The sequence below is a fragment of the Thermobia domestica genome, chromosome 13 (genome assembly GCF_964235325.1).
Source record: "Thermobia domestica chromosome 13, izTheDome1.hap1.1, whole genome shotgun sequence".
NCBI lineage: Eukaryota > Metazoa > Arthropoda > Insecta > Zygentoma > Lepismatidae > Thermobia > Thermobia domestica.
Window position 1 is genome coordinate 97,744,963 of NC_137466.1, and position 27,367 is coordinate 97,772,329.

General features: G+C 34.4%; 1 protein-coding gene across 2 annotated transcripts; it reads right to left on the reverse strand.

The window, feature by feature from the left end:
• Positions 1-337: 337 nt before the first annotated feature.
• On the reverse strand, positions 338-24,648 carry LOC145668373 (vesicle transport through interaction with t-SNAREs homolog 1B-like). 2 transcript variants are annotated; one of them, XM_081736153.1, is made up of 3 exons: positions 24,492-24,645; positions 18,241-18,333; positions 338-4,944 (listed from the first exon to the last, which is right to left on the reverse strand). In XM_081736153.1, the coding sequence occupies exon 3, from the start codon at positions 4,887-4,889 to the stop codon at positions 4,224-4,226; it is 666 nt and encodes a 221-aa protein (XP_081592279.1). In that variant the 5' UTR covers positions 4,890-4,944; positions 18,241-18,333; positions 24,492-24,645; the 3' UTR covers positions 338-4,223. The 2 variants fall into 2 exon arrangements, with proteins under 2 accessions (XP_081592279.1, XP_081592277.1); XM_081736151.1 differs by lacking the exon at positions 18,241-18,333 and having other exon boundaries at positions 24,492-24,648.
• Positions 24,649-27,367: the final 2,719 nt, after the last annotated feature.

Below are 27,367 nucleotides of genomic sequence, written 5' to 3' on the forward strand. Positions count from 1 at the left end.
ATAGTTTTCCTTAAATGCAGATATAAGATGAATTAGCATGAATATAGTGATATGGTTCGGAACTTAATTAATCTTCCATTAAATGCGGGAACGTGAAATTGGCGTTACACTGTATTTTCGAGATCTTGCTGTAACGTGTGCACGTTACAAGTGTTTTGATTTCCTCCTTCTTGATTATTATTACAATTAATCTAACCTTCTGACATTTTCTAGTTCATTTGCTTACTGCTTATCTGACGAATCAATTCCATTTCTATTTGGCATCATCTTCATATAAATGTACTTTAAAAAAAAAAAAAAAAAACTCAATTTGTGGAGTACAAATAAACTAAAGTCATAAGAGAATAAATGATTGCATTACTTTCAAATTTATGTACATCAGTTCAAAAAAATAATTACATCATTATCTTCAAAGCTTGTGTCTTAGATATTAGTTATTTACCTCGATCATATCTTAATGATAATTATTGTGATATCAGTGCCAGTGTCGTAACTCAAAGCGATATACCGAAACAATGCTACAATATTACATAACCAGTTTGCTCACACTTGGACTTTGAAAACAATTGTTTATAGAAAACATTAGTAGTTATAGAAAATATCCTGTTAGCAAATATATCAATATAGCAAAACTCGACTTGCATTGTATAACAGTAATAAAGTACGAAACGTACATAACAAACGTATAAGGAGCTTACTTTATTTTCTTAAACATTCCTGCATATGATAAACAAAATATATGTATGCACATTTATCATTTACAAAAGAGTATGCACAAAAGATAAAATTTTCAGTCTACGCTCATACTGTTAACTCAGGGTTTCAGTATTTGAACACTACAGAATCTATTTTTGATCTTTGCTATTGCACTTTAAATTAGAACGTAATTATAATAAAACCAAATTCTACAGCCGATTTCTATTGTACTTTCCAACATTTTAAATAAAATTAAACCAAGCAATCAGTTTGCTAGCAATAAAACTAAGCTACTTCACGGCCAAAGTTAAGATATTTTAGCACTAAAATTCAATCTAAATCTGGTCTACAAATATTAACTGATTTGCACTTTATAAACTCATCACAATAACCCGCTGCGAATTTCTCGCTTTAAAATGCAAATAAACTTATTTGAAGTAATATTGATGAAATTACCAAATATAAATCTTAACTCACTATTACAAATAATAATAATAATAATAAAGTACTACTAGTAACTGTGATATGAACGGTATTTAACCAGTGATAATGTGCACTAAAGCAGCTCATATTAGAAGCTCAGGGACAGAGCGCTTATCTTTGGTGCGTGGGGTCCCTGCTTCCTCCGCCAAGTAAGTCTGTGGTGAGCAACATCGTGATCGTGGGTTTTCTCGAGGTATTCCCATTTCCTCCCACTTTCTCATTCTACCAATTCTTCTATCATCATTCACTTGCTTAAATTATCGTCTCCCTAACAGGCACAACGTCGGACGTTAAACTCAAAGATTTCATTTTATTTTTTAGGAAGTTTCTAACCTTTACCATTCTAAACCAAGTAGAGTAGAGTAATTCTTAGGCCTCCACGGAAAATCAAACGCTTTCATGATTTTTTTTTTTTTTAAGTTACCCTCAAACATTATCTTAAGAGTTGAGATAACTTCTTGTCCTTGACTGATATCAACCCTAATCAATAGGCCACGTTGAGATGCATTAAAGAAAGATAATAATACCTATGAAAGATATATTTAAAACATCATTCCCCACGCTTATTTCAACCCCAAAGGATACATCTCAGTTGCATGCATCAAACAAAGCATACATTATGTTTGATGAAAGCACACATGTTGATTTCTCGGAAAGATGAAACTGTTTCATTTTTCTTTCTTACTTTTCTTCAAGATATAAATTCACCCCCTTGTCCCTCCCTGGTTATCCCTAAGCAATAAGATCCATCGGATTCGAAGAAGGCTCTTGTCACGACTGATGAAAATCTCATAATTTCCACGAAAGAGATCGTTAAAACTTTTAAATTATTTTTATTTTAAAGATGCGATGAATTCATCCTCTTCTTCTAATTTCAATCCCAACAGTAATGGTAAGTATTTAAGTATTAAACAACACATACTACGCTTCATAAAAAATCGAATATTTTTTACGATATTTATCGTCGAATATATTTTTGAAAATGAGTGAATAGGTAAATTCAGCTTCTCAGCCTTAACTGATTTCAACCCCGAGCAGTAAGGAATTTTGAAGAATATGAACACAATACTGCATTAAAATCGAAAATATTTGTACCAAACTTCTAAGAAAATTTGATAATTTCTATATACTTAAAGTAATGTATATCGCTTATATAACAACTAATTACCATCACAGGATGTCAACGCTTGAAAATTACATAAAAGAAAATAAAATTTTACACAAATCATACATAGATAAATTATTTACATAAAGGAGAAATGAAACATTTATATCCGATACTGTAACAGTCAAACATTCTTCTTACATTTTACTTTCGCAATACCTTACGCAAAATTTACAGCATTGGTGATTCTTGAAACAACATTTATAGATTCGGCTACGTAACATTTTCAAATAAACATAAAAATCCCACCTTTCTGCCAGCGTTTGAACTTCAAGTATATTTTTAAAAACATAAATATATTTAATAAATTATCAAATTTATACTTGAAAAAAATAATAATAATAATGCGTGCCTCATGGTATTTGCCTAATAACATACATCGAACTCAAGTTCTAAGTTTGAACACAAGCTTCTAATCAAAAACACGCCCATCTTTAAATTTCAAATACACACACTTCATGAAATTATCTTACCAACACATTAAAGCTCGCAAAATATACCCAAAAAGTATAAATTTCCTGTAATCTTGAGAATGAATTTGCAAAGTTGAAGTAAAATACAGAAGCAAAAGAAAGCTGTTACAAATTTTCTGAAGCTCACAACTTACTTTTCCAACTTTCACAAAAACAAATTTTCTTGCACGAAAGTAAACTAGCTACCTTAAATTTTCATCATGGCTGAAAATAAATTATAAATATGTCTTGTTTTACACTGGAAAGCAAACCCATTAAATAATTAATATATGTAAAAGAAAGATAATCTTTGTTTTTTTCCCAATCTACAGCATACATTTTTTTCGACAACTACTGCCTCATAAAAAACTGAAAACGAAATCAGTATAAGCACATGATGTGCCTCGAAAAAGAAAATCCAATTCTAGAATGTAATGTCAAAAGAGTTCTTTCCATCACTATATGCTGTTGTATTAAAATGCTGCAGGAAGTAACTTTCAGTGTAATAGTTGGCCTACATTAAGCCACTGACAGTGATAAAACAATTAGATTACTCATTGTGTTATTTACAAGAAGGGTTTACCTACTATTTTAACGAGTCCCATTGTATGGCGTATTTTGCTCTTAAGTATATTATGACCTACATCTCGTAACATGAATTCGGTTATTGGTGACTCAACCTGTACTAAAACGTAATAGCAATACTGTATTATATTCAAAAATTGCAGTAACTAGTCTCAGACACAATAATTATAGTGTTTCAAATATATATTTACGGGATAGATTATAGAGAAAGAACTTTTCAAATTTGAAGAAAATAAGACCCTCAAACTTTCAACTAATTATTGTTTAATCAAATTCATAAGTGATTAGTATTTCACCACAATTATTACTTAATTCAGTAAGTATCTGCAGAAATAGGATGATGATACAATATATTCATACACTAAAAATCCTCAGAAACTAGCATCAAACTCATTAGCACTTGAATTAGGAACAAATCGGAATTTCCTATTACGTGAGACAATGTAAAAATATAAATCATATGTTGTGAGTATGTATTCACGTTCATTGCACATATTTACGAATCAGTAACTAAACTATCATTATTTTAATATTGAATTTGGCTAGAATAAATCTATGATGGAAGTTTCGACGGAAATTATATTTTGCGTAGTATTAGTTATAATTCCAGTATGGGTTTTAATAGGTAAATCACTTTAATAAAATATTGATTATTGTAAATATATTATCACTTTATAGAGCCTACGACTATGTACACTTAACTACAATAAACTTTTCTTTAAAAATATATATGGTAAATCAATCATTATTTTAGTATATATACATTTGAAAATATAAAAGATACCTGAACAGTAACAAATTCCTCAAGCATTTTTTTTTATTTTCTTTTTAACCACTCACACCTACCTAAAAAATTTTAAGTATATTACAGCACCTAGTATACCTAATTCAAGAATTATAATTAAAATTAATATGATCTTATTAGTGATAACTTTGAAATACATTCGTCTTAAAATCCGACGAGTTTCACTGAGTCCCTCATCAGTGTCTGCAAGTCGTCGTTTTGTTCTGAGCAATGTTTCTCTCTGCTGAGTTAACTCATCAACAACTTGGATTCCAATCTGCTCTGTTTCGACAGCTGTACGCTGAGAGCGTGCTAAACTATCTGACGTTCGTTCCAAAATAGCTTTCCCTTGCAACACACGCTGGCGGTTTTCATCTTCTATAGACACGGAAACTGGTGTAGACGTAAATCTCTGGCTTCTTTGCGGCACTCCTAAATCTGACACTCGTTGTCGGTATTCTAATGATAAACATGTTATTTTATCCCGAAAATGATTCACCTCTGCCAGCATCTCATGTTTGTAAGCAAGAGGAGCAAGTCTTGCTTCTGATTCTAATTCAAGGAGTTGGCTGGATGCTTCCTCAAGTTGGCCCTCTATCCGTCCGACCAGATGTTTCCGTTCCTCCCCAAACGCATGAACAAGCTGCTCTTTAACGTCACGTTCCAATTCTTCACATAGCGTTTGTAAGCCATCTTGAAGATCTTCAAATTTCTTCGAAGACATCTTTAAAAACTTGCATACGGAGCCTTCACTTCACTTTAGCTTTACATCCAATAATCTATAAATTCAAACATAAGAAAATTAATTAATTGCGCTTACATGTACAAAGAAATTATTATATTTAAAATCATACAAAACAAGCAGGTAACGCACAATAATCCTGTACTATATGGTTGACAATATTTGTTTCAATAAGGATAATAATAACTTACGTTATAATCAATACTGCAGCAACAGATGATGTTAGCTAATAATAATTTCCAGAGGGTGCTTCACACTTCCTTTTACAACATTTGGTTAATTATACTGCGGAAAAATAGTTTCTCTACGTAGAAAAGTTCAGTGTTTTAATTCTATCAATAAGCTTAGGATGGACGACAGAAAACTTCAAGAAGTGTCTTATTTTCACTTTATTTTTTTATTATTATTTTTTTAACTGAGTGTGGAAAAAGGTTACACAAGCTTTTTTCTTCTTTTCAAACACAGAAATATAGAAACGATCTATCAATGCCAATGTCAGCAATAAAAATCTCTTTCACTTCAATTTCTAATTTCTAAATAATATTTGCACTTTCAAACTTTTGGTTCTGTCCCAGATCTTTCTTAATAGAGGTTAAAAACATAAGAAATGGACTCGCCAGAGAAAAGCATATGCAACGATTTATCTGTGGCTTACCATCAAATGGCACGGTTGGGCTGTAAGTGTATTCGGTAAATGAAGATTACCATATTATGTTGATGTCTTTATTATGCCAGAGTACTTCACATTTCCCATTTGTTACTTAACCAAAATACGTATGCTAAGTCTGATTTCAGAACAATAAACAATTTTGAAAAGCCAGTCTTTGGGTTTCATCTTTGGCTCCAAATAAAACTGTTAAGTCTATTACTGTTACCTTAACTGTTAAATTACTGTGTTGTGCTACTCTTAAATGTTTCGAAAGTCCTACCAGTAAAGCTGTAAGTTCTGTTTTTCTATTCCTGACGGGTTCTTTACCACACACTTGCAGCTATCTTTTAGCCATATTTCTCCTGAAATCTACAATTTATTTCGTAGGCTTCTGATTTTTCATTCGGACCTATATGATAGGTTTTAAATTCGGTTATATTTTTCCCTAAAAATATGTAAAAGCTTCAACAGAATGAGTAAACCATACTGTGGAAAAACTCCATCAATAACCGTTTGGCTTTTATTTTACGTCAAACAGAAATCTGTATTGAACATTAGCATTATCACAAAATACTGCGAAGTTATTACATGATCAAATGTAAAAATATGAAACTAAACAAAATAATAATTTTAACATCAATTGGTAACAAGTCACTTGCATATTTAGTGATGGATACTATAGGATGTAATATTTAAAGAGAGAAAGACATCTCTTATCTTACATCCTTATAATAAATTATAGCATATACTGTTTCAACGCTTTGCTCGCCTCTTCCTCGCAGCTGAAAAAGTGACACCGAAAAAGAGACGAGTGAAGCCTCCAAACAGTAAGTGCTATGAGTATAATTTATTATAAGGTCGTAAGGTAAGATGTTTTTACCTTTTTACATAAGTTATTTGCATAATAATAAACAGGAAGTGTTTCATACTCACCGCAATGATAATGAAAACTAAGGAACGTTTTCGAGGATCACGGTTCTCATCATCAGCCTCCTTTGAACTCAAGAAAAGTTCTTTTAAACTTAAAAATAACCTGATGGTGAGGGCAGTGATCCTGGAGAAATTTTTACTTTCCACAATCCCTTTCTGCATTTTGCAGCATTTTCTTTTGCTTACTATTGGTATTATTATTATTATTGCTCGCAATCTATACTGTTAAAGCTATTTGCACTTTGAATACTATTGTGTAGAATATGCGTAACACAGTTCAAACCTACTAACTTTTTATTTAGATCTTATTTTAGAGAATTACTGATCCTTTCCCTGCTAAGCTAATATCTCCAAAATTTGTGTTATTAGCTGGTAATTACATTTATTTTGTCGTCAAGTTGCACTTGTGAATAATTTCCATAATTGAACTTGGGACCGTGGCCGACCTTTAATCCTGAAGATTGCACAATATTACAATTTTGATTTCAAAATCTGACACAAAATAACGAAATATTCTGCACTGTCTGTACTGTTTATAAGTGATACAAGCTGATATTTTTCCAACTTAGGACGATCGACTTTCTACATAGAATACGGCGCCAATACATACATATTATATAAAATGAAAACTGTGATTGAACTTATAAAAACAAAAGGATTGTCAAAAGCTGGCAATCTTTCGCAAGCATCGTCAAAAACTTTTTGGGTAACTACAGAGTCGAAAACTGTGAAGTTTTTCTAAGAGAACTCCTACAAACTTGTAAGGAAATGGGATGCTGTATGTCTCTCAAAATCCACTTCTTACACTCTCACTTGGAATTCTTTCCTAGTACTCAGAGCTGTCAGTGATGAGCAAGGGGAAAGTTTTCATCAAAAGTTGGTAACCATGGAAATGACAGAAGGAACTCCAGGATGCTGGCGGATTATTGCTGTAATATAAAAAGGGATCTTTCCAATGCAATACACCGCAAAAGTTCAACAAAGAGTACATTTTAGGTGAGTATACAAAATATATAATACGCTATATTGCAATGCAACAGGGCCTTTACGTTGTGGATTGAGGTGTGTTTCTCAAAAACTGAGCCCGATAGAAAGAAACTGAAAACAAATTTAAAATCAGTGGAGAAGATTAAATAAAAAACAGATTTTAATTCTCTTGTAAGAAACACCAACACCAAGTTCGAATTTGTTCCCGAGTGTTACATGACTGGCATGATTTCGGCAACCACTTATGTTGGCTTTGATAGCCATCAAGAGCTTCGGCTTTACAAATACTTTTACATGTATTAAGTTCCTTTTTAACAGGAAAAAAAAAAGAAATAACTTTTTAAATTGTTTTGGTGATCACTACACACATTAACTTACAATCCAGCAGTGTTGTAAGTTAGTGATCACAACAACATAGTTTCAAAAGATATTTCAGTGTTTAGTGTTCTGCGTTAAAAAGGAGGCTCAGTTATATTTGTAAAGTCGAAGCTTTTTGTTTTTATATAATTTTAGTGTAAACAAGATACAATATCCACAATATCTTATGTGAAGAAGGCATTTGGAAACTTCTCACCGTAAACATCGATTCAAAACTGAAGAAATGAGTGAAAACATAAGTACGACATTGTACGAATACGAAACGTGGACTCTACAAGAAAAACGGAGGATCTGAGCTTTAGAAATATGGTGTTATAGAATAATGTTGAAAATTGAGTAGTGGACACAGCATCAAAGAGTTTCGAAAATGGTAGGAGAAAAAAAAATACACTGAAAACTACTTCGAAAAGAAATAGGTATAAAAGACTCATGTATGCCTATGGAGGAAATAGAAGGAAAAGTATCCGGAGGAGGCCGAGGGGACGCGGCACTAGTCCTAAACGACATAAGACCTAAACGGCACCGGACCTAAAAATCTCTTCTGGCGCTACCATCGCGTCCATGCCAAGCATACTGTCGATCTGTTAATCAAAGTTTTAGATATACTGTTTCATATTACAGAACCAGATTCTTGCTTAGTTCTTACAAATAATTTGTATAAATACATATTCTACTGTTCTGAATAAAAATAAATAAATAAATAAAGCCTATTGTTCTTTCTTGCTGTTTGCATGACAGCATTTGTGTGATAACAAAATATTAACTACCTATCAAATGTGATTCCCAGATCTTTCATAATGTCTGTTTTTTCTTCTATTCCCAGACCACTGATCTCGTATTAGTAACATAATGTTATGCTTTATTTATATACGTAATTAATTTTGCTTTCTTTGTGCTGATTTGAAGTAAATTATTTTTACACATGTATTTATCATATTCAACTCTTTCTGTAGCAAATAGTTGTCATACTCGTAACTAACTACTTTGTACTCGTTACCATTATTAACAATAGTTTTAGTATTACTAACGTAGTAGTAGTAGTAGTAGTAGTAGTAGTAGTAGTAGTAGTAGTAGTAGTAGTAGTAGTAGTAGTAGTAGTAGTAGTAGTAGTAGTAGTAGTAGTAGTAGTAGTAGTAGTAGTAGTAGTAGTAGTAGTAGTAGTAGTAGTAGTAGTAGTAGTAGTAGTAGTAGTAGTAGTAGTAGTAGTAGTAGTAGTAGTAGTAGTAGTAGTAGTAGTAGTAGTAGTAGTAGTAGTAGTAGTAGTAGTAGTAGTAGTAGTAGTAGTAGTAGTAGTAGTAGTAGTAGTAGTAGTAGTAGTAGTAGTAGTAGTAGTAGTCGTCGTCGTCGTCGTCGTCGTCGTCGTCGTCGTCGTCGTCAATATTTTAGATATGCTACATTTTTTAGACCTGAGCCTTCATTGCACGTGAAGTAAACATCAAAAGTTATGTCACGGACGGCAAATGATGGCTTAACACACAAAACAAACTCTTGGCGACAAGTGGGGATTAGTCTGTGTTTAATAATTACAACAACTTAATGTTTAATAGAATGTGAAAGAAACACTTTTTAAAAAAATAAACTACGTCAACATGTTAAAATAATTAAAAGAACATGATTAATCATCCACTTTGTACTCTCATTTGCTTAACTGGACGAACCCAGACCTAAAGGAAAAGAGTTTTCTGCCCAAACCTCATAAGCAGTGGAAAATTTTAATACTATAGAAATTGACCCTCCTCCTCTCTCAGAAATGTAATTTTCAAGGTGCTGAAACATATATCTTATTATTTTTAGTTAAAAGTTTAAATACCGAGTTTCACGTTCCAGCTTAAGCAAATCCTTCTTTACTTTATAAATATTTTCTGAATAACTAATGAGGAATTCGAACATTAAAGAAAGTGCACCCTTTGTTCTTTCCCTTTCATGTGTTGAATTTTCAGTTTTGTTTGTTTGTTTTACAGTGGGAAGAGTTTAAAGTTTATATCTTAAGTTTCATTTTACTAGCTTCAGAGATTTACGAGACACACTACTCTTTAAAAAAATCTTACCCCACCCTTTCAAAAATTCTTTCTTATATCCTGCTTTCGAAAAAAAAAAAAAAAAAGTTTTTAAAATTAAAATTTAACAACTCTACTTGTAGTAGTATGCCCAGAAAGTCATTTATCTTAACTTTTACACAGTCAAACTCATGGAATTTCATGAACTGTTTCCGATTTCTTATGACTAACTTATTCCCACATTTCCCACAAGCTGTAGTTTTAAATTCCTCACTGTCAAGACCCATATTTTCAGTTTGTTACCTTTTCGAAACCTAATAATAATAATAATATTTTTATGTACATGTGTAATATGTATATATTCATTGTCTTATTGAAGCTTTTGTAATTTGGAAATATACCTTTGGTTCATTTTTAATATGAAAAAATCCTGCTTTCCTAGAAAAGTTTGCAGGCTACACCCCTAAATGACTATGTATTGGTTTCTTCAAAAGTAATGTGTCGCACATTACATTAGCAATTTAGCTATTTGTTGATTTTTTCTTGCTTATACATATCAACTCTATCAAAACACATTGTGAAATATAGTAACTGTATTGCATACCAAATGTCCTTCGTTCAGTTTTAAATTTGCTGCGTTCTTAATGTATGCAGTCGGTATTTAATGTTCAGTTGTGAAATATCTAGTGGGCTTTTGTCCTGATTAAATAAACTTTTTGGGCTTTTGTCCTACCTTTGGAAAGTTAAAGTTTGCTTTTGTTCTACTCTTAATAAAATACACCCCACAGAGTATATATTGCAATTCTGCATGCTTGTTTGATTTCAGAAAAGTCTGACAAAATATGCTTTTTAAGCATTTTATTTAATTCTTTTTTTAGGAATTTGTCATTGGATACTCGTATCTCCATTTGAAAGAAACGAACTTCTTAACCAATTATATATAATTAATTCTTAGAACGAAATGTTACATAATGTAATTCATGTATAAATGAAGAACAGATAATGATAATAATTTTAGTACAGTACAAATATAGCTGTTACCGTTGGAATTAGCTACGTTCGTAACATTATTGCCAAATAGTTACTGCATCGTTGCAATTTCGTATGGTGGTGGCGAAGTTCATAACTAAAGCAGTTGAATAAAAAAGGCACAAGATCTAAACGGCACAAGACCTAAAAATAATTTCGCAGTCGTAAGTGGCACAAGGCCTAAAATTTAGGTCTAGTGCCTATATTTTTAGATCTTATGCCGTTTAGGACTTACGAATATTACCCGAGGCCGAAACTGTAATACAAGGATTAAATATTATTGTGTAGAAGAAAGAAAAAACTACAAAGAAATGCTAGCTCAGGATAGGAAAGAATGGAGAGCTGCGTAAAGTAAAGAGACTGTTGACCCATGAAGAAATAAGTTTACTTTTTGTAATAATTTATATTTCCTAACTCATGTTTTGTAAATGCTCCGATGAAAACAGTAAAAATGTTGCTGAAATTATTAGCAACGAAAACTGTAAATAGAATACAACTTATGTGAGTACATACATATGTTAGGTTGTCTCAAAAATATTGAACTTTTGGAGATCTAAATAGAGAATACATTTATTATGATTTGAAACTAAATTATACAAGAACATATACACTATTTTGTTCAATGACGACGTGTCATTTTTCTGGCAATCCAAAATCCCATTGCTGTAGAATTTCTGTGGTTTCAGGTAAAATAAATAAAGTTTTTCACAGGCCTCTTTTAAAACTAACTTAACACCATTCAGAGAGTTCTGCAGAGACTGAAAGAAATTATAGTCTGACGGTGTCAGTACATGCATTGAAACCTCCCAGCTAAGTTTTCTTAATTTCTGAAATGTCGTTAAAGATGTATGCGGTCTGGCGTTGTCAGAGTAGTATACAACACCCTTCGTCGATCATATCTTCCCACTCCCAATTTTTTGTAATTGTTAGGTGTATTTGCGCTAGTTGTTGACACCACAGATCCGAGCCTATCGTTCTGCCCAGCAGCAGCACCTCGTGATGAATGATACCATTTGAATCGCACCAAACGTACAGCATAACTTTCCTGGGGATCAGTATGGGCTTTTCCACAGACTGAAGCTTCTCCTCGCTTCATTCACGATCTTATTTCCCACAAAATTTTATCGTACTTTATCTACTTTTCGCCGCTCGTGGTCAATTGCTTCGGAAATGACTCGAGTTCGTTACGTTTCAATATACAGATAGGAATTCGGTCGAGATGTTTTTACTCAAATCATGTGGCACCCAAACGTCGAGCTTCTTTTTATAGCCACCTTTCACTAACTGTATGGTGACGGTTTGTCATGACTGCTTACACGCAAGTTTTTCTCGACTTTTCCCAGAATATCAACATCTGTAATTCATCGCCCAGTGCGAGGAGCACTTTAGATGTGGCAATTTCCAGAACAAATGCAACTCAACAATCTTTTGGCTGTTATTTTTTGATAATGTATCTTGCCCATAAGCAACTCAAATTTCTTCACGGCCCTGCGCAGCATTTGCGCCTTCATCGAAATAAAATTATTAAAAAAACAGTACAGTTTTGCGGAAAGTTCCGTCACATTCACAGCGCAATACCGTACATCTGATTAGAAGACTTCCACCACTTTCTGCATATCCACTAACTTCAACTGTCAGCTATCAGATGACGTTAGATCTGACCCGCTGCGACTCATATATCCTGAAATTTGGGACATTAACGTCATTTCATGCGCAAAAGGTTCAATAATACCAAAGGTTACTTGGTATAATACTTACGAAGCTGGTTAATGAGTGCTTTGAATTCGTCGCAAGTATTTTTGTTTTTATAAGTTAAATACAATCACAGTTTTCATTCTATAATTTATATCTTGGAAATTTTAGACATATTCTACAAGGAAAAAGCTATGTGCTCAAAAAAAAAAAAATCAATTTGTACCACTTACAATAGACAATACAGACTGTAAGATTATTAAGTTTTTCCATGTTTTGGTTAATTATTTTGTGTCAGATTTTGAAATCAAAATTGAAATGTACAATCTTCAGGGTTAAACGTTGACCATACTCCCAAGTTAATTATGGAAATTATTCACAAGTTCAATTTGACCGGTGAAATAAATTTCATTACCAGCTGACAACACAAATTTGGAGAAATCAATTTAACAGGAAATAATACGTAATTCTCTAAAATAAGATCTAAATACAAAAAATATTACGTTTGAGCTGTGTCGTGCATATTTTGCACAATATTCAAAAGTGCAAATAGTTTTGACAGTTATAGATTGCGGGCAGTAATACTAATAATAACAGAAAGCAAAAGAAAATGATATAAAATGCCCAAGATTATGGCCCTCACATCAGGTTATTTTTAAGTTTCAAAGAACCTTTTTGAGTTAAAAGGAAGCTGATGATGAGGACCGTGATCCTCGAAAACGTTCCTTAGTTTTAATTATTATTGCGGTGGATATGAAACATTTTCTGTTTATTATTATGCAAATAACTTATTTACAAAGGTAAAAACATCTTACCTTACGTCCTTATAATAAACTATACTCGTACGACACACTGTTTCGAGGCTTCACTCGTCTCTTTTTCGGTGTCACTAAGAAACTATGGTTTAACTTTACATTACACACTTCAGTTTTCGACTCCCTGCGCATTGAAAATTCAGAAGCATTTTGCTGCGACATATTGCGCTCTATCATTACAATTAAGGCATGCTCGGTGCAATTGTGCGAAAAACATACAGGGTAAATCAATGTCTAGTGGTCCATGCATATTCCTCGACAAATTTTAAAAAATCTTATATTTGATGTGCAGTTACCTTAGTTTCTTGATAGTTCAAAACAACCATAATTATAAGTTTAGTGAATTTAGGCTTCGAATGACAGCCATATTTGTTTTCGAAGAATCGCCATTTGGTGGTGGTGTAAGGGATTGCCGAATCTGAAGTATCTCATCCCCTAGTTGTTCTATCGATGTGGAACAAAAACCAAAATGGTCAGCAAATTGTAAGCTACGAGATTATGAAAAGTATGTTATTGACGTTAAATGTTCCTAGTTGAGCTGACAATTTTTGCAAGAAGGCAAATGATCAGGAAGGAGAGCTTTCCTGAATGAAGAAGTCTTCCCTTTTATATATATATATATATATATATATATATATATATAGAAATTATGAAAAATTCAGAAAAGTGAAAAAAGTACATACTTCATAGGTATATATATCTCTTCGTGAAGGACCTGATAAAAATATACAATTCCTCCCCGTATTAGGTCTGCATGATATTATTATATACCAAAAATTAGCAAATTTCAGATTTGACTAAGTATCTTTATTATTAACACAAAATTATACCTACAAATAAGCATAGGCAGAAGTACAGATAATCGAGAGTTTACTGTATGGACATCATACATCAATAGACAGTGGATGAATAACTCAGAGAAGGGTTAAGCAAAACATACAAGAACAAGTTTTATCCTGTTAAGAACCAAACAGAACAAATGTACATGAACACACAGTCAGCAGGCTACGTGTACTAACATGCAGATGGGAATTCACCACTGGTGCCTGGTCAGATGCGTACAGCGCAGATATGTGTATTATTACTGCAGTTCGTTAGTGATAAAATGGAATGTAATGTAGGTAAATTAATTAGTGAAGAATGTCGTGTGTGTATGGGCCAGTATCAAGATGCATGACGGTACTTGGTGTCTTCAATGAAGAGAAGAGGAATCTTCTGATAATGCGAACAAGCAGTGGCATTGTAAACGTACGTAACTACCATGAGTGAAGTTTTCTCGAGAGTATTATCATCTGTTTGGTAATTCGTGTTGCGACCCGCTAAAAACGCATAAAAAAGCTACAACTGAAGGGCTCTTAGAAATTTCGAGTGCAAACTTAGTAAAGGAATATATATATATAGTAGAAATGATTCCTGGAAAATCATTATGTGCTACATGCTACACAAGAAATCTTTGTTCTACAAGGAAAAAGCCAAAACAAAAACAATGATGATGAATCAGGTAATGAACTTGATTTTGTCCCTCCATCAGATAATATTGACGTTTCGAATGCAACGTGTTCAAAAGTAGGTGTATCACCTGTTTCGAAAATAAGAAAGTTAAGTGTTGGACAGAGACAAAGAGCAATTAGCAAACAGTTAAAACAATTGACTACACATTTCCTAACAAGGCTTGAAGCTACCTTTAACAGTATAATTGCTGAAGAATCACGGACAGAAAGTATGCATTCAGTGTCGCTGGCCGAAGAATATGAAGTTCTGATCGAAAAAATGAAACAGAAATGCATTGTTGCTGCGAAAGAACTAGTGAAAATAATAAGCTTACTACCCGAATCATGGCCAAGACAAGTGGTGAGTACTCAATTTAATTTTTTCAAATGTTTAGTTAAATTGGCTAGTGAACTAATGAAAACGCAAGGAATGATGCCAGATATGTGTAACAGACGAAGTGGTAAAACTATTGATGAAAGCACTGTAAAGAAGGTTGTAGATTCCTATACAAGTTAAGAAAACAGTAGGGGCCTTCCTGGCCAAAACACTAAGTATTTGTGCGAATTAATGGTGTTAAAGTTCACAAATAGAAACAGTTACTACTTGGAGGCTTGTAGAACGAATTGTTTTTACACTTTAAGGACAAACCCTGATTGTAAAATTAAGCGATCAAAATTCTGTGAACTTAAATCTAAGTGGCGTGTGTTTGATGGCCATCAGGAACACATTGTGTATATGTGTGCGTATATCACCAGAATGTGAAATTAAAGATAGACGGTGCTAAGTTAAATGTGAACTATACAGATCTGCTTGAAATGTTGACATGCGATCTCAACAATTCACAACGTATGATGGATAACCATGCAGTGCCCAGATCCTGAAAATCTACTTCAACTACTGTTTCACGAAAAGTTCCCAGATGGCATTCCTGACATTATTATTTACAAACTATGGGTAACAACAAATCCTGCTGAGATGATCACCCTAGTGAACAATCTAGTTTTCTTACAGACAAAAAAAAAAAAAAAAAAAAAAAAAGTCTTTCACATTATGAATGCATTGTTTTATCTGATTTTTCAGAAAATTTCTTATTCGTCATTCAAGACGGCATTCAGTTTTCACTGGATGAACAAACAGGCAAAGCTTCATCCATCTGTTTACTGTTATAAATAAGTGATGGAGGTGATGTAAAAACTAGAAGTTTGTGTATTATAAGATTATTTAGAGCATACATCCACAGCAGTATACATCTTCCAATGTCATCTGATTGAAGATGTTAAGGCACATGTCCCGTCAGTGATACATGCAAGTTACTATCAGAATAGGAAAAACATAATCAATTTGCGTAATCATAAGGATATTTTGGTCTTGAAGCTAAGAGGCACTTTTTTGCGTCCTGTCATGGGAAAAATGCTTGTGATGGAACAGGAGAGACAACAAAGCGCATAGTAACCAAAAGGAGTTTACAGGTGATAAGCAGTGATCATAGTTTGTATTGTGTGAAAAACATTCCTGGTATACAGTACATTATATAAGCAGTGAGGAGGTGGTCAACTATGAATCTGAACTGCACAACAGATTTGCTACTTGTTTACCTGTCCCTAAAACACGGTCAAATCATAAAGAGTATCTCTCAGTGACGCAAAAGTTAGATACTTTCGCACTTCAATTTCTATTGACTTTCAGGAAGTAAATGTGAGAAAAGTATCCTTGCAATGATTCCAAACAGGTGACACAGTTGCGTGTATTTACGACGAAAACTGGTATATTCAAATCGTTGAAAGATGTCAACATCGAACATGATGACGTGAAAGTTCATTTTTACGAACCACCAGGACCACAAATTTCATTCAAACTTTCAAGAAACAAGACATGGGTGCCTTCCAAGAACATTTTAAGGAAGCTTACACCTACTGAACTTACAACAACGAATGGTCGGTGTCACACTATCACTCCTCACTTGTGTAATGCAATATCAAACATTATGCAGAACATACTGTTTAAATGGTACGTAAAGCAGCATTGTTCTTGTAGGTTTTGCTTAACCCCTCAGTAAGTTATTCATCCACTGTCTATTGATACATGATGTCCAGTAAACTCTCGATTATCTGTACTTCTGCCTATGATTATTTGTAGGTATAATTTTTTGTTAATAATAAAGGTATTAAAGTGCTGCCAAAATGTCTTGAGCCGTGGGAAAAATGCTAACTAAAGCTCACATCCTCAACATCCACACGTTGAGCCAATAATGGTTCAGCTGTTGTTAAGCGAGAGAGCTTTAGCGAAAGGGAGTGGAATTCCTTCTGCCGATAGCAGCGCTAGGAACGGAAGACTAGGTATGAAGTCAATGTGGTATATCTATAGTCAAATCTGAAACTTGCTAATTTTTGGTATATAATAATAATACGGGGAGGAATTGTATATTTTTATCAGATCCTTCACCAGATATATATATACCTCTGAAGTAAGCACTTTTTTCACTTTTCTGAATAGGAGGGACACATCTAAGGGTTGAACTGGTGAATGAGTACTTCTATACCAGACCTCTTTATCCAGGAAAGCTCCCTTTCCTGATCATTTGCCTTCTTGCCAGTGGCGGAGCCAAGGGAGGGCCTGGAGAGGCCAGGCCCCTTTACTCAAATTCTTGGCTTCCCTAGTGCCCCCCTCCCCCCCCCCACACACACAGAGTGATACTGCTATAGGTCGACAAACGGTGAGTTGGTAGTGGCCACAAGTGAAACGACTATCGAAACATCTCTCGACAACAGTTACCAACTGCAGAATACAGTATGTTGCAACAGTCTGTGTTCCGAGTAAAATGCTCCAGGCTCGTTTTTGTTTGAAATACACAATATCTAATTCATCGAAATCTGTAAGGTGCATGCACTGACCTCACCATCTGAACGTTCCTTTTAACCTCTGTCCCTTATCTGGTTATCTTCTTTGTTTTCGACAAAGAACAAAAAAAAAAAAAAAAAAAAAAATCAGTCGGCATTCTCATTAGCTTCGATTTTGAAAGTCATACAACAGCACGAGATGCTTACTACTGCAGAGCATGTTTTACACTGCAGTAAAACATTACACTTGTGTTGGACGATGAAGTCTTCGTACATTAAGTAATTAATTTCCATTGATTATGGCAAGATAGAACAAATGCATAGCATCCATTAAATAATTTGGTATTATTATTATCAAATAATATCGAGCCGTCTTGTTTAATATACAATAAAAGAAGAGAGCAGAAGTTTTTATTATTTCTGTCATTCTCTCTGTTGTTCGTATCCCAATCATTCGAGAAAATTAAGATACTGAATACTACTAACACCGACTGAATACTACTGATACTGGTTCTCCTTCTCGATTACCTTCTGGTCTTGTCTCTAGTACGTCTAGTTTCCTAACGCTCTTGACCGTTGGTAACTCAGTAGAAACATTCTGCTGCGATGTTAACAGGTGATCTGCAAGGAAAACGGAGTCAGCGCTTAGTGGACCTATACTACTAACTAAACCATGGGGAAGTGAGGCTAACAAAAATCAGTGATTCTTTATAAATAAATCATTCAGAAGTATTTTCTTTTAAACGATTTTAAGTAGCTTAATTCCGAAACTGCTACTACTAGAGAAATTCCGAAGTTTATCACAGAGCCAGTGCTACAATCTCCTGATTACTAACCATCAAGTAAGATACCGAGATGATACAACTTGATCGCGGCAGTAATGCTATTTTGTGTAAACGTGGTAGTTACTCCCGTGACCAGGTTGTATCATCCCGTTACATGATGTTAAGTAATCAGAAATATACCAGGAGTTCGTGGGACTGATTCACAGATATTCCATTCAGTAAGTTCAGTCAGTGAATACCCATTTTTATCACATATTTATATTTGTTCCTCGTCAAAATATGTATTTCTGAGAAAATTAAGCATTAAGCATCTATGAGAAAATTACATTGTAGGAATTATGAAGAACAGTAATATGAATTTTATCGGTGATATGAATTTTCAACAGGATATACTAATTAATGCCTCTCCAAATATAGTCTCAAAACTAACAATATTAATTTATTATCGACTACAGGATAGTAGTGTTATTTCAACATTTTAATTTTATTTTAAGACTTTGAAACATCCCAAACTCAAAGGATAGAAATGAGGGAAATTAGTCAACAGGGTTATAAAAATTTCCCTAGTGACACCGAGAAAGATTCTTGGTAATCTCCTCAGTCGAAATATTTATCCACGAGGGATCGATCACGCCATCTTCCGAATCTTAAGCTGATGTCCTACCGCTGAGCTTTGGCCATTTGGTGTGGATGTGAAGTGTTTGTGTATTTGAATTCACGTTAAATTCTAAAAACTAGTGAAGTTAAACAAATGAAAGAAAGGAAAAGGCCACTTCTTTTGCTGTAAGCAGTCTCGATCGAAATGTCTGTTCTAACACTGTTTCATATTAGGAAAAAAAAACACATTTTTTCTTTGCTTCAAAGAGTGTTCACTTCATCATTTGAATAAAGTAATGGGACATTCATGACTCAGTTTTAGAGCTCCAAAGTAACCAAAAATAATTTAACTAAGGCCAGATCAAAACAAGGTGCTGCAACCGGGGCAGTTGCCCCTGGCGCCAGCAAACTAATCTGTGTGTTTATTGGTGTAGATGTAGATGAAGGGAATGCTATCGCAAAATTTGCCCTTGGCACCAAATGTCTAGTTTCGTCACTGATTAGGCTACCATACTTTTAGAGTGTGAAATCGTGGCATTTTTCTGAAATATTAAGAATACATGATAATTATTGGTAGTTTACTTTAAAGTGAATCCTAAGCTTCAAGAGCAAGGCTTAAAATTTAAAGTGGGCTAGGACGGCAAGTCAGTCAGTGTCCTGTTAGAGTTCAGTTCCTGTTTCTGTGCGACGTTTGTCTCTTAAGAACTTTTGTCCTTGTCCATAACTTTTTACTTTATTATTATTATTATTAACACAGTTTATCTACCAAACAACTATTTATATTATTATGCGGTATTAAAGCAAATCTGGAACTTGTGATATTTATTTACTTCCATCATTCCCTCCGGCAAATTAGTGTGATCTGTACGAGAGGAAATGTTTTCGGACTTCTAAAATTTGAGATACTTGCTGCCATATTATAACTTTGAGCTTCGCCTTATCCCAGGTAGATGCAGACATGTCGGAAGGTTTGATTCTTGTAGATTCACTAGTTCAAAAGCTGTCAAAGATGAGGTCTGGAGAATATGACAAACATCATTCAAATATTTATCAAGAATATTTGGAGATATGCAAAGAAAATAGTCTTGAAATTCCAGAGCCGGAAACAGATAGACTATAGGGGTTCCTCGTGGAAACGAACAAGACATTCCCATCAAAATATCAAAAATTCATTTTGGATAAATCTCTTCCTTCATTGGAGGCAGAAAATGAATTGTTTAAAGATAATACACTAAGAGACATTTTTCTGCCTACTACCGATAAGGCACTCACTGAGACGGAAAAACACTTTGAATCATGTAGCAAAATCATAAGATCAATCACCATGCTATATCCAAATACCGGTAACTTTCTAAAAAGTGTATTTCTCTGCTTCCACTGAAATCAACCAGCCACACATATTTTAAACGCAGTGATTAAATAACTACTTACTTATTTTAGGAATCAATTGTACTAATGTATCATAGTTGTTTGAGGAAGTAAATTCTTACATTTTCACAGTAAAAGAGTATAATCATCATGAAAAACAAACACATGTGTACGTGTGTGTGTGAGTAAAATTTTTCATCCATTGGAGGTGGCATCCTCAAAATTTTCTTGGGCCCTTCATTGGCTTCTTGCCCCCGCCCCTCCCCTGAAAAATTCTAGCTACGCTACTGCTTTTTGCAAAAAGAGTCTACTCAATTCGGAACTTTTAATGTCAATGACCTACTTTTCACCCTGCTACACTTCATGGACGATAATGGCTAATACATAGTCTTGCAGTTTACAATTTGCTGACCATTTTAGTTCTTGTTTCACATCGATAGAACACCACCACCAAATGGCGCATCTTAGAAAACAAATATGACTGCCACTCGAAACCTCAAGTCCCTAAAATTAAAACCATGTTTGTTTTGAACTTATAACATGATAAGGTAACTGCACATGAAAAAAACATTTTTTAAATATTGTCAAGCAACGACTTAGTTTTCCTGGACCACTTGACAAGGATTTACCCCACACCAACCTGTGATAGGTTGTCACTACAAGAGAGTATTATATCTAATCGTCATGACAGGGCACGTCCATTAGGAGCAAGCGCGTTACTGAAATTGGGTGTGCGCATTAGGAAGATTTGTTTGTTTCGTTTAATCCTAATCAGGGTTGAAAACAAAGTTGTGTTTTTTAAGTTTTTTGGTGTTTTTGGGAGTTAACACTTTATTTATTTATTTATTTATTTATTTTTCGGAGGAGAGAGTTTAATTGATACTCTAATTGGCTTTACCTGCATGCTAGAAGATTCTAAAAACTGTATTTTCATTTAGAACCAAAGAAAATATAGATTTTGAATTAATTTATGGATTAATATCCTTTTTCAGTACTTTCTATATGTATTTGATATAAAATTTCTACCATGTGTTGTTATAAACAATGTACTAAACTATAGTTCTGACTTTTTAAAATATAAGATTACACGTTATTATAAAATAGAAATTAATACATCTTAAAGATGTATTAATTAAGTATCAGGAATTACATTCCGTATTGGTGAGTTTCTGTTTCCTGAGTGGAGAAAATTCAAAATATGAGAGAAATTAACGTTCATGTGAGCATTAAGAGATGTCGTTAGTCCGTTTACTTCGTAAAATTTTCATTCTTTTATAACGTGATCTAATTTTCAACAATTTATTCAAAATACAGTATTTTATTTGGAAGTGTTATTATTATTATTATTATTATTTTATTTATTTATTTCTTTTTTTTAAGATACGGGAGAGAAAGAAATAGCCATGTCAGTATTATACTTTATCTTACCTTAGAATACCCATAATGGTAGCTTCACTAATAAGAGATCTTAGGTTTGATCACAAGATCACGCAATCAGAAGTTAAAGTTTTCTTCAGAATCAACAAACAAATAATTGAATAATACCTATAAATAAGGCTCGGGGTGAACGTTTCCAACAGTGTAAACTGAGCGGGGCAATAAAGATTAGCGGATTCGAACCTGGTATTCAGCCATGCTGATACGTTTTCCCTCAGGTAACCAGGCAAATACTGGGTTGGTACTGTTAAATATAGGTCCTAAATGATTTTCTCCCACTTTTTTTTAACGTGGGGTCATGTATTGAGGCTAAAAGAGACAATGATGACGAGATGGATGATATTGGTGGAATTACGAAAGTGGGGATAAAACACAAGAAGTCCGAGAAAACCCACGTACACGCTGTTTGTCCACCAAAAAATTTACTTGGTAGCAGTTGGGATCGAACCAGGCACATCAAGCACCAAAGGTGAGCACTCTACCATAGACACTTCATTGTTGGTATTATTGGAACTAGTTGGCTCCAGTTTTGAAGTTAGAGTCCTACTGAGCATCGAAACTATATGAGACGTAGACAAACAATTTAGAATGTGGTCCAAAAGACACGACCTCTCCCACGGGAAATCTGAAACATTGTTGGGTAAATAAATAGTACTTGCCTTGCTCTTCCAGGTACAGACCAAAGATCTAATACCAAAATAACAAGTGCTTACCATAGCATTTGCGTACCCATATCTTTATTTTTTTCCTTTTTTTTTAAAAAAAAGTAAGTTTAGTTTGCTAACAAAAGGATGATTTTTACTTTTAAAAAATTCTAATTATTCATTGGTTTAAACCAGTCAACCCAGACTCTAATACGACTATTTGTTCACATGGTTGAAAGTAGTATCATTGTTCGTGCGGTAATGTAAACGGTCTGAAATACTTTTAATGCGCATACCCACAGTAACTATCGCGTCTGTATCTACGGCAGTACCCCCCTCAGTCAAAACAGCTTCCCCTGCCATGAATGTGAATAAATACAATTCAGGCTTATAGTGACGATATAGTATATATTTATAGGTTAGTGCATATTTTTTGGATGCATGATCGCTTTTACGCTATAACAGATTGTAGGTTGGTTACCAATGTGTAGACCTACGCAATTACATGGGTATATGAAAGAAAATAACACTATATAACGGAAGGAAAGTGCTGTAACGTTTATAAACTGGATGACAGCTCGTAAAACTACACGAGAATCAAGTTCTCAGACGACTCTTAGAGCATTTCGCAAAAAAATATTTAGTAACTGCTCTGGAGGATTGGCAGTAACGCAGGTTCAGAATCGGAAAACAGATTTGTAAAATTTATAGAATATCAATTGTGATTAAACAAGTGGAATAAATAATCAAAGTATACGCGGATCTTGACTATGACACTGGGATCGCGGTAGCTCAGTAGAGGAGCAATTATCTCTGGCGCATGGGGGCCTCGGTTCTATCTCAGCTCGCGCCAAGTGAATTTTGTGGTAGACAAACACCGTGTGCGTGGGTTTCTCAGGGTTCTTCAGATTTCTCCCATTTTCGTTCATTTCACCATTTCATTCATTTCTCATCATCGTAGTTCCCCTTTAGCCTAGACGGCATAACTATGGAATGTAAATCTTAAAGAGTTAATTTTTTGACTATGACAAGCGGTAACACCTAATATGAAGAGTGTGCATATAACTACCCAATACTCCATAAGGAAGTAACTGCTCTCGTATATGACGGCAGTGTGCTGTCTTGATAAGTAAGGATACGTGTCGAGTGACTAACTGCTTTTTAAATTGTACACAACAAATAGGCCTACGTACATTTCAGTTTGCACTGTATTCATACCCACATGCCCACCGCCGCTAACGTACCTGTTCCATACAGCCGAATCCACAAGTTCTCGGTAATTGTTCAGTAATGGGAGGCCAACTCGAATGAAGACACAAAACAACGTGCCCTGCGGTGCTCTAACTCGCCTTCACTTGCTGACGCTCGCTCGGCGTCGGAATTAATAACCTAAGCTAACCGAATGTGAATGGAATATCCCTCCACAAAAAAATGTTAAATTCAGGCCCCTCAAAGCTAAACAATAGCCAGATTCTCTAGCTTTACCCGGGTTAGATACAATTATTACTTTTTATGGCAACACAGCGCGAGCTAGTTTGTTGGTTGCTAATTTTTCCACTGTTTTTCATATCAACTATTTCCGAATGCTGCATTTATACGTAAGACGGTTAAGCCCTCCTAAAGTGAATGTACAGCTAGAAATGCAACGTAAATATTCATCCTCTCCAGCCTGAAGGGGTCAAGCATGTAAAAATGTTGCCCAATCTTGAAAGGTACTTAATGTTCATTTTCCATTCATGCCAAAGTAAACAAGACACTTCCAAAGTCACATTATTCACCCTTGATACGGAAGTAGCACTTAATTTATATTGGTCGTTGTTGTATATAAGCATCATGTCCTCGAATACCTTCAAATGTCAAAAGTATAGCCATTGAAAGTGAGAGCATTCATTGACTATAAAGTCAATGAACAATATTTATAATAATATTTAAGTTATCTACTACTCACTTTTGAAAATATTAAGTAATGTGTACCCTGCACATTTATTACAGGGCTTTTAGTTTAACCATTTTACGGCTTCCGTTCTTCACAGCTCTTAATTCCATACCATTGCAGTGATCAGCTCATATGATGGACAGTGTTGGCAGAAAACTAATCTTTTAAGAGCCTTGCATGCATACTGCTCAAAATAATTGTTGAAAAATTATAGTTCTTTCATTACTTTTCTTGTTATTCTCCAAAAAATTTAGACTGGGCAATGTGACATTACCTTATTTAGCACAGAGAAAATTCAAGGGGTCACCAATATTGTGTTGAAAAACTGGTGCTGCTTTACTTTTGACGCACCACGTTTTGGAAGATATAATTCTATATTTTGAATGAAAAGACATATTTTTCTTTCTTTCTTTCAGTTACCTCCCTTACGGGAGATTTATAAAGGAAGTCCCAGCCTTAAAGTCTTGTGGACTACGTCACTATATTTGTTTTAATGATAAATTGTTAAATAAGTAATTGTACTAAAATGGCACGAGCCAAGATGGCCGAATTTGCCTGTATTAAATAAAATTGTTTATCACACTATTAAAGTAACAATACAGAAGGATAAGCGGCGCATGAACATACTGACAATGAAATATAGTATATGAAAATTGTAACAAATAATAAAATTGTCCAAAGTAATGAATTGTAAATAGTTAAAATTGAATAAAAAATTAGAGCAAAGTTCTCCAATACTTAGTGTTCTCAGCGTTGTCTCTTATCTCCAAGACATATTTATAAGAACAAATTTCTGCAAGCGATAGAATTAAATACAAAGTAATATACCTGTATTTTATGCTTACAAGTGTAGGGTTACCGGTACTAGTGTAATATCCTTCCTAGTACTTTGGTACGGAAAAATAAGCTTATATATGAAAGACGACTATACTAGAAAGTATTTTACAACGACGGTGTATTTCTGCAGAGTGTACAGAAGTTGTATTTTCTGCTTACAAGTTGTGTGCTACTAGTATGAAACCATGACAAGTGCTATTAAAACTCGTATCATTGTGAAAATCCACTCGCTTTCATTACCCTCGCGGTCCATGTTCCGTTAAGGGGGTCCAAACCCAACCTAATATAACGTTATATTACGGTACGTAATCAAACGAAAATCAATGGAAAGAAGTGGAGAAATTGCAAATTTCGTGAGGAAGAATTTACTGGATCCCCTTAACGGGACATTCACCACCCTCGCTTATACCTATACCCAAATTCACTTAGAGGGGGGCGCGGTGGCTCAGTGGTAGAGCGTTCACCTCTGGTGCTTGGGGTCCCGGGTTCGATCCCAGCCCCCGCCAAGTGAACTTTGTGGTGGACAAACACCGTGCTCATGGGTTTTCTCGGGGTTCTCCCGTTTCCTCCCACTTTCTTCATTCCACCATTTCACTCATCTCTCATTATCACCGTCTCCTTTAGCCTAACCGGCATAACCGTGGGACGTAAAACTTAAAGATTTCATTTCATTTTTCCAAATTCACTTATGTGCCTGCTTCTTTCGGACGCACTCCTCTTGCTAGCAAGGACCCTCTAGCTTCGCCCTGCTCTGACTAGGTTAGATAGCATTCGTGCTTTCTAGTGGCCACCTAGCACAGGCTTTGTTTTTTGTACACGGACGCTGTATTTATACCGAAAAATGTAAAAGAAATGTAATTTTTCAACAAGTGCTTATGATGATCCCTTTGAATTTTAACTATGCCATGTGAGATATTTTGATGTCGTCCAGCGCAAATCATTTAGGAAACAATAAGGAAATCAGTGAAAGAATTCTAATTTTTGAAGAACTATTTCGAGTGGTGTCTCAAAAGTAAACGTGGACGCATTGTTTACTCCTTGATATAGAAGTAGCACTAAATTTATATTGGTAGGATATTTTAGCATCATGTCTTGGGATACCTTCAAATGTGAAAAATATAGCCATTGAAAGTGAGAACATTCATTGACTATAAAGTCTGAACAATTGCTGGTGTAGTTTTAGCGCAAGGTCTATCTACAGAAGGTTATCTGGTAACTTTTGTCCACCAGATGGCAGGCAAGTACTCTCGCGTCATCAACTATGCCAAACTCTCCCGCCTTTTCCTAGCAGACGAACATCACGAGCAAACTTTCCTTTAGTGAGAAACATCTGACGTGTCGTTTCGTAGTTTATTTTTATTTTTTTCTTTATTTATCAATGAACAAAAATTTATTTTAAGAGGAAGAAACATCCTGTGACTGAATTTGTGTTTAGAAAGTATGCCGAACTGCAATAGATTTATGTGAGTGGTCAGTGAGTGACTGTTTTATTTGAGTGGCAGAGTGAATGATATTATTTTAGGTGAGAGACTCAATTTATTTGTATTTATGCATGTAGTATATGCCATAAAAAATGACTGGAACATTCTGTAGTGTCGCAATTTGTAAAAGCAATGCGGTACAGGCAAAAAAGACTGGCGAAAAAATATATTTTTATTGTTTTCCTAGTGACAAGAGCATGAGAAAATTATGGGTTCAAAAATGGCACCGAAAAGACCTCTTCGATCCCATTAACAAGCGAATTTGTAGTAAACACTTTACACCTGATGATTTTGAGGACACACTGATGGCTAAATTGACGAACAGGTTACCCAAACGTTTAAAGAAGGACGCGGTTCCATCATTAAATTTATTGCCCAGCCAGAGTAATGTAGGGTTAGAATTCTTAAGCGAAAGAAGGGAACGATTTCAGAAGAAGCAAAATAAGGAAATTGTAGAGGAACTTCTTGTTTCACCCGTGCCAAGCGAAAGTAGCTGTTTTTCAAATAATGTCGAATCGTTGAACGACAATAAATATAGCAAATTGGAAAGTGATTACAACCAATTACTTG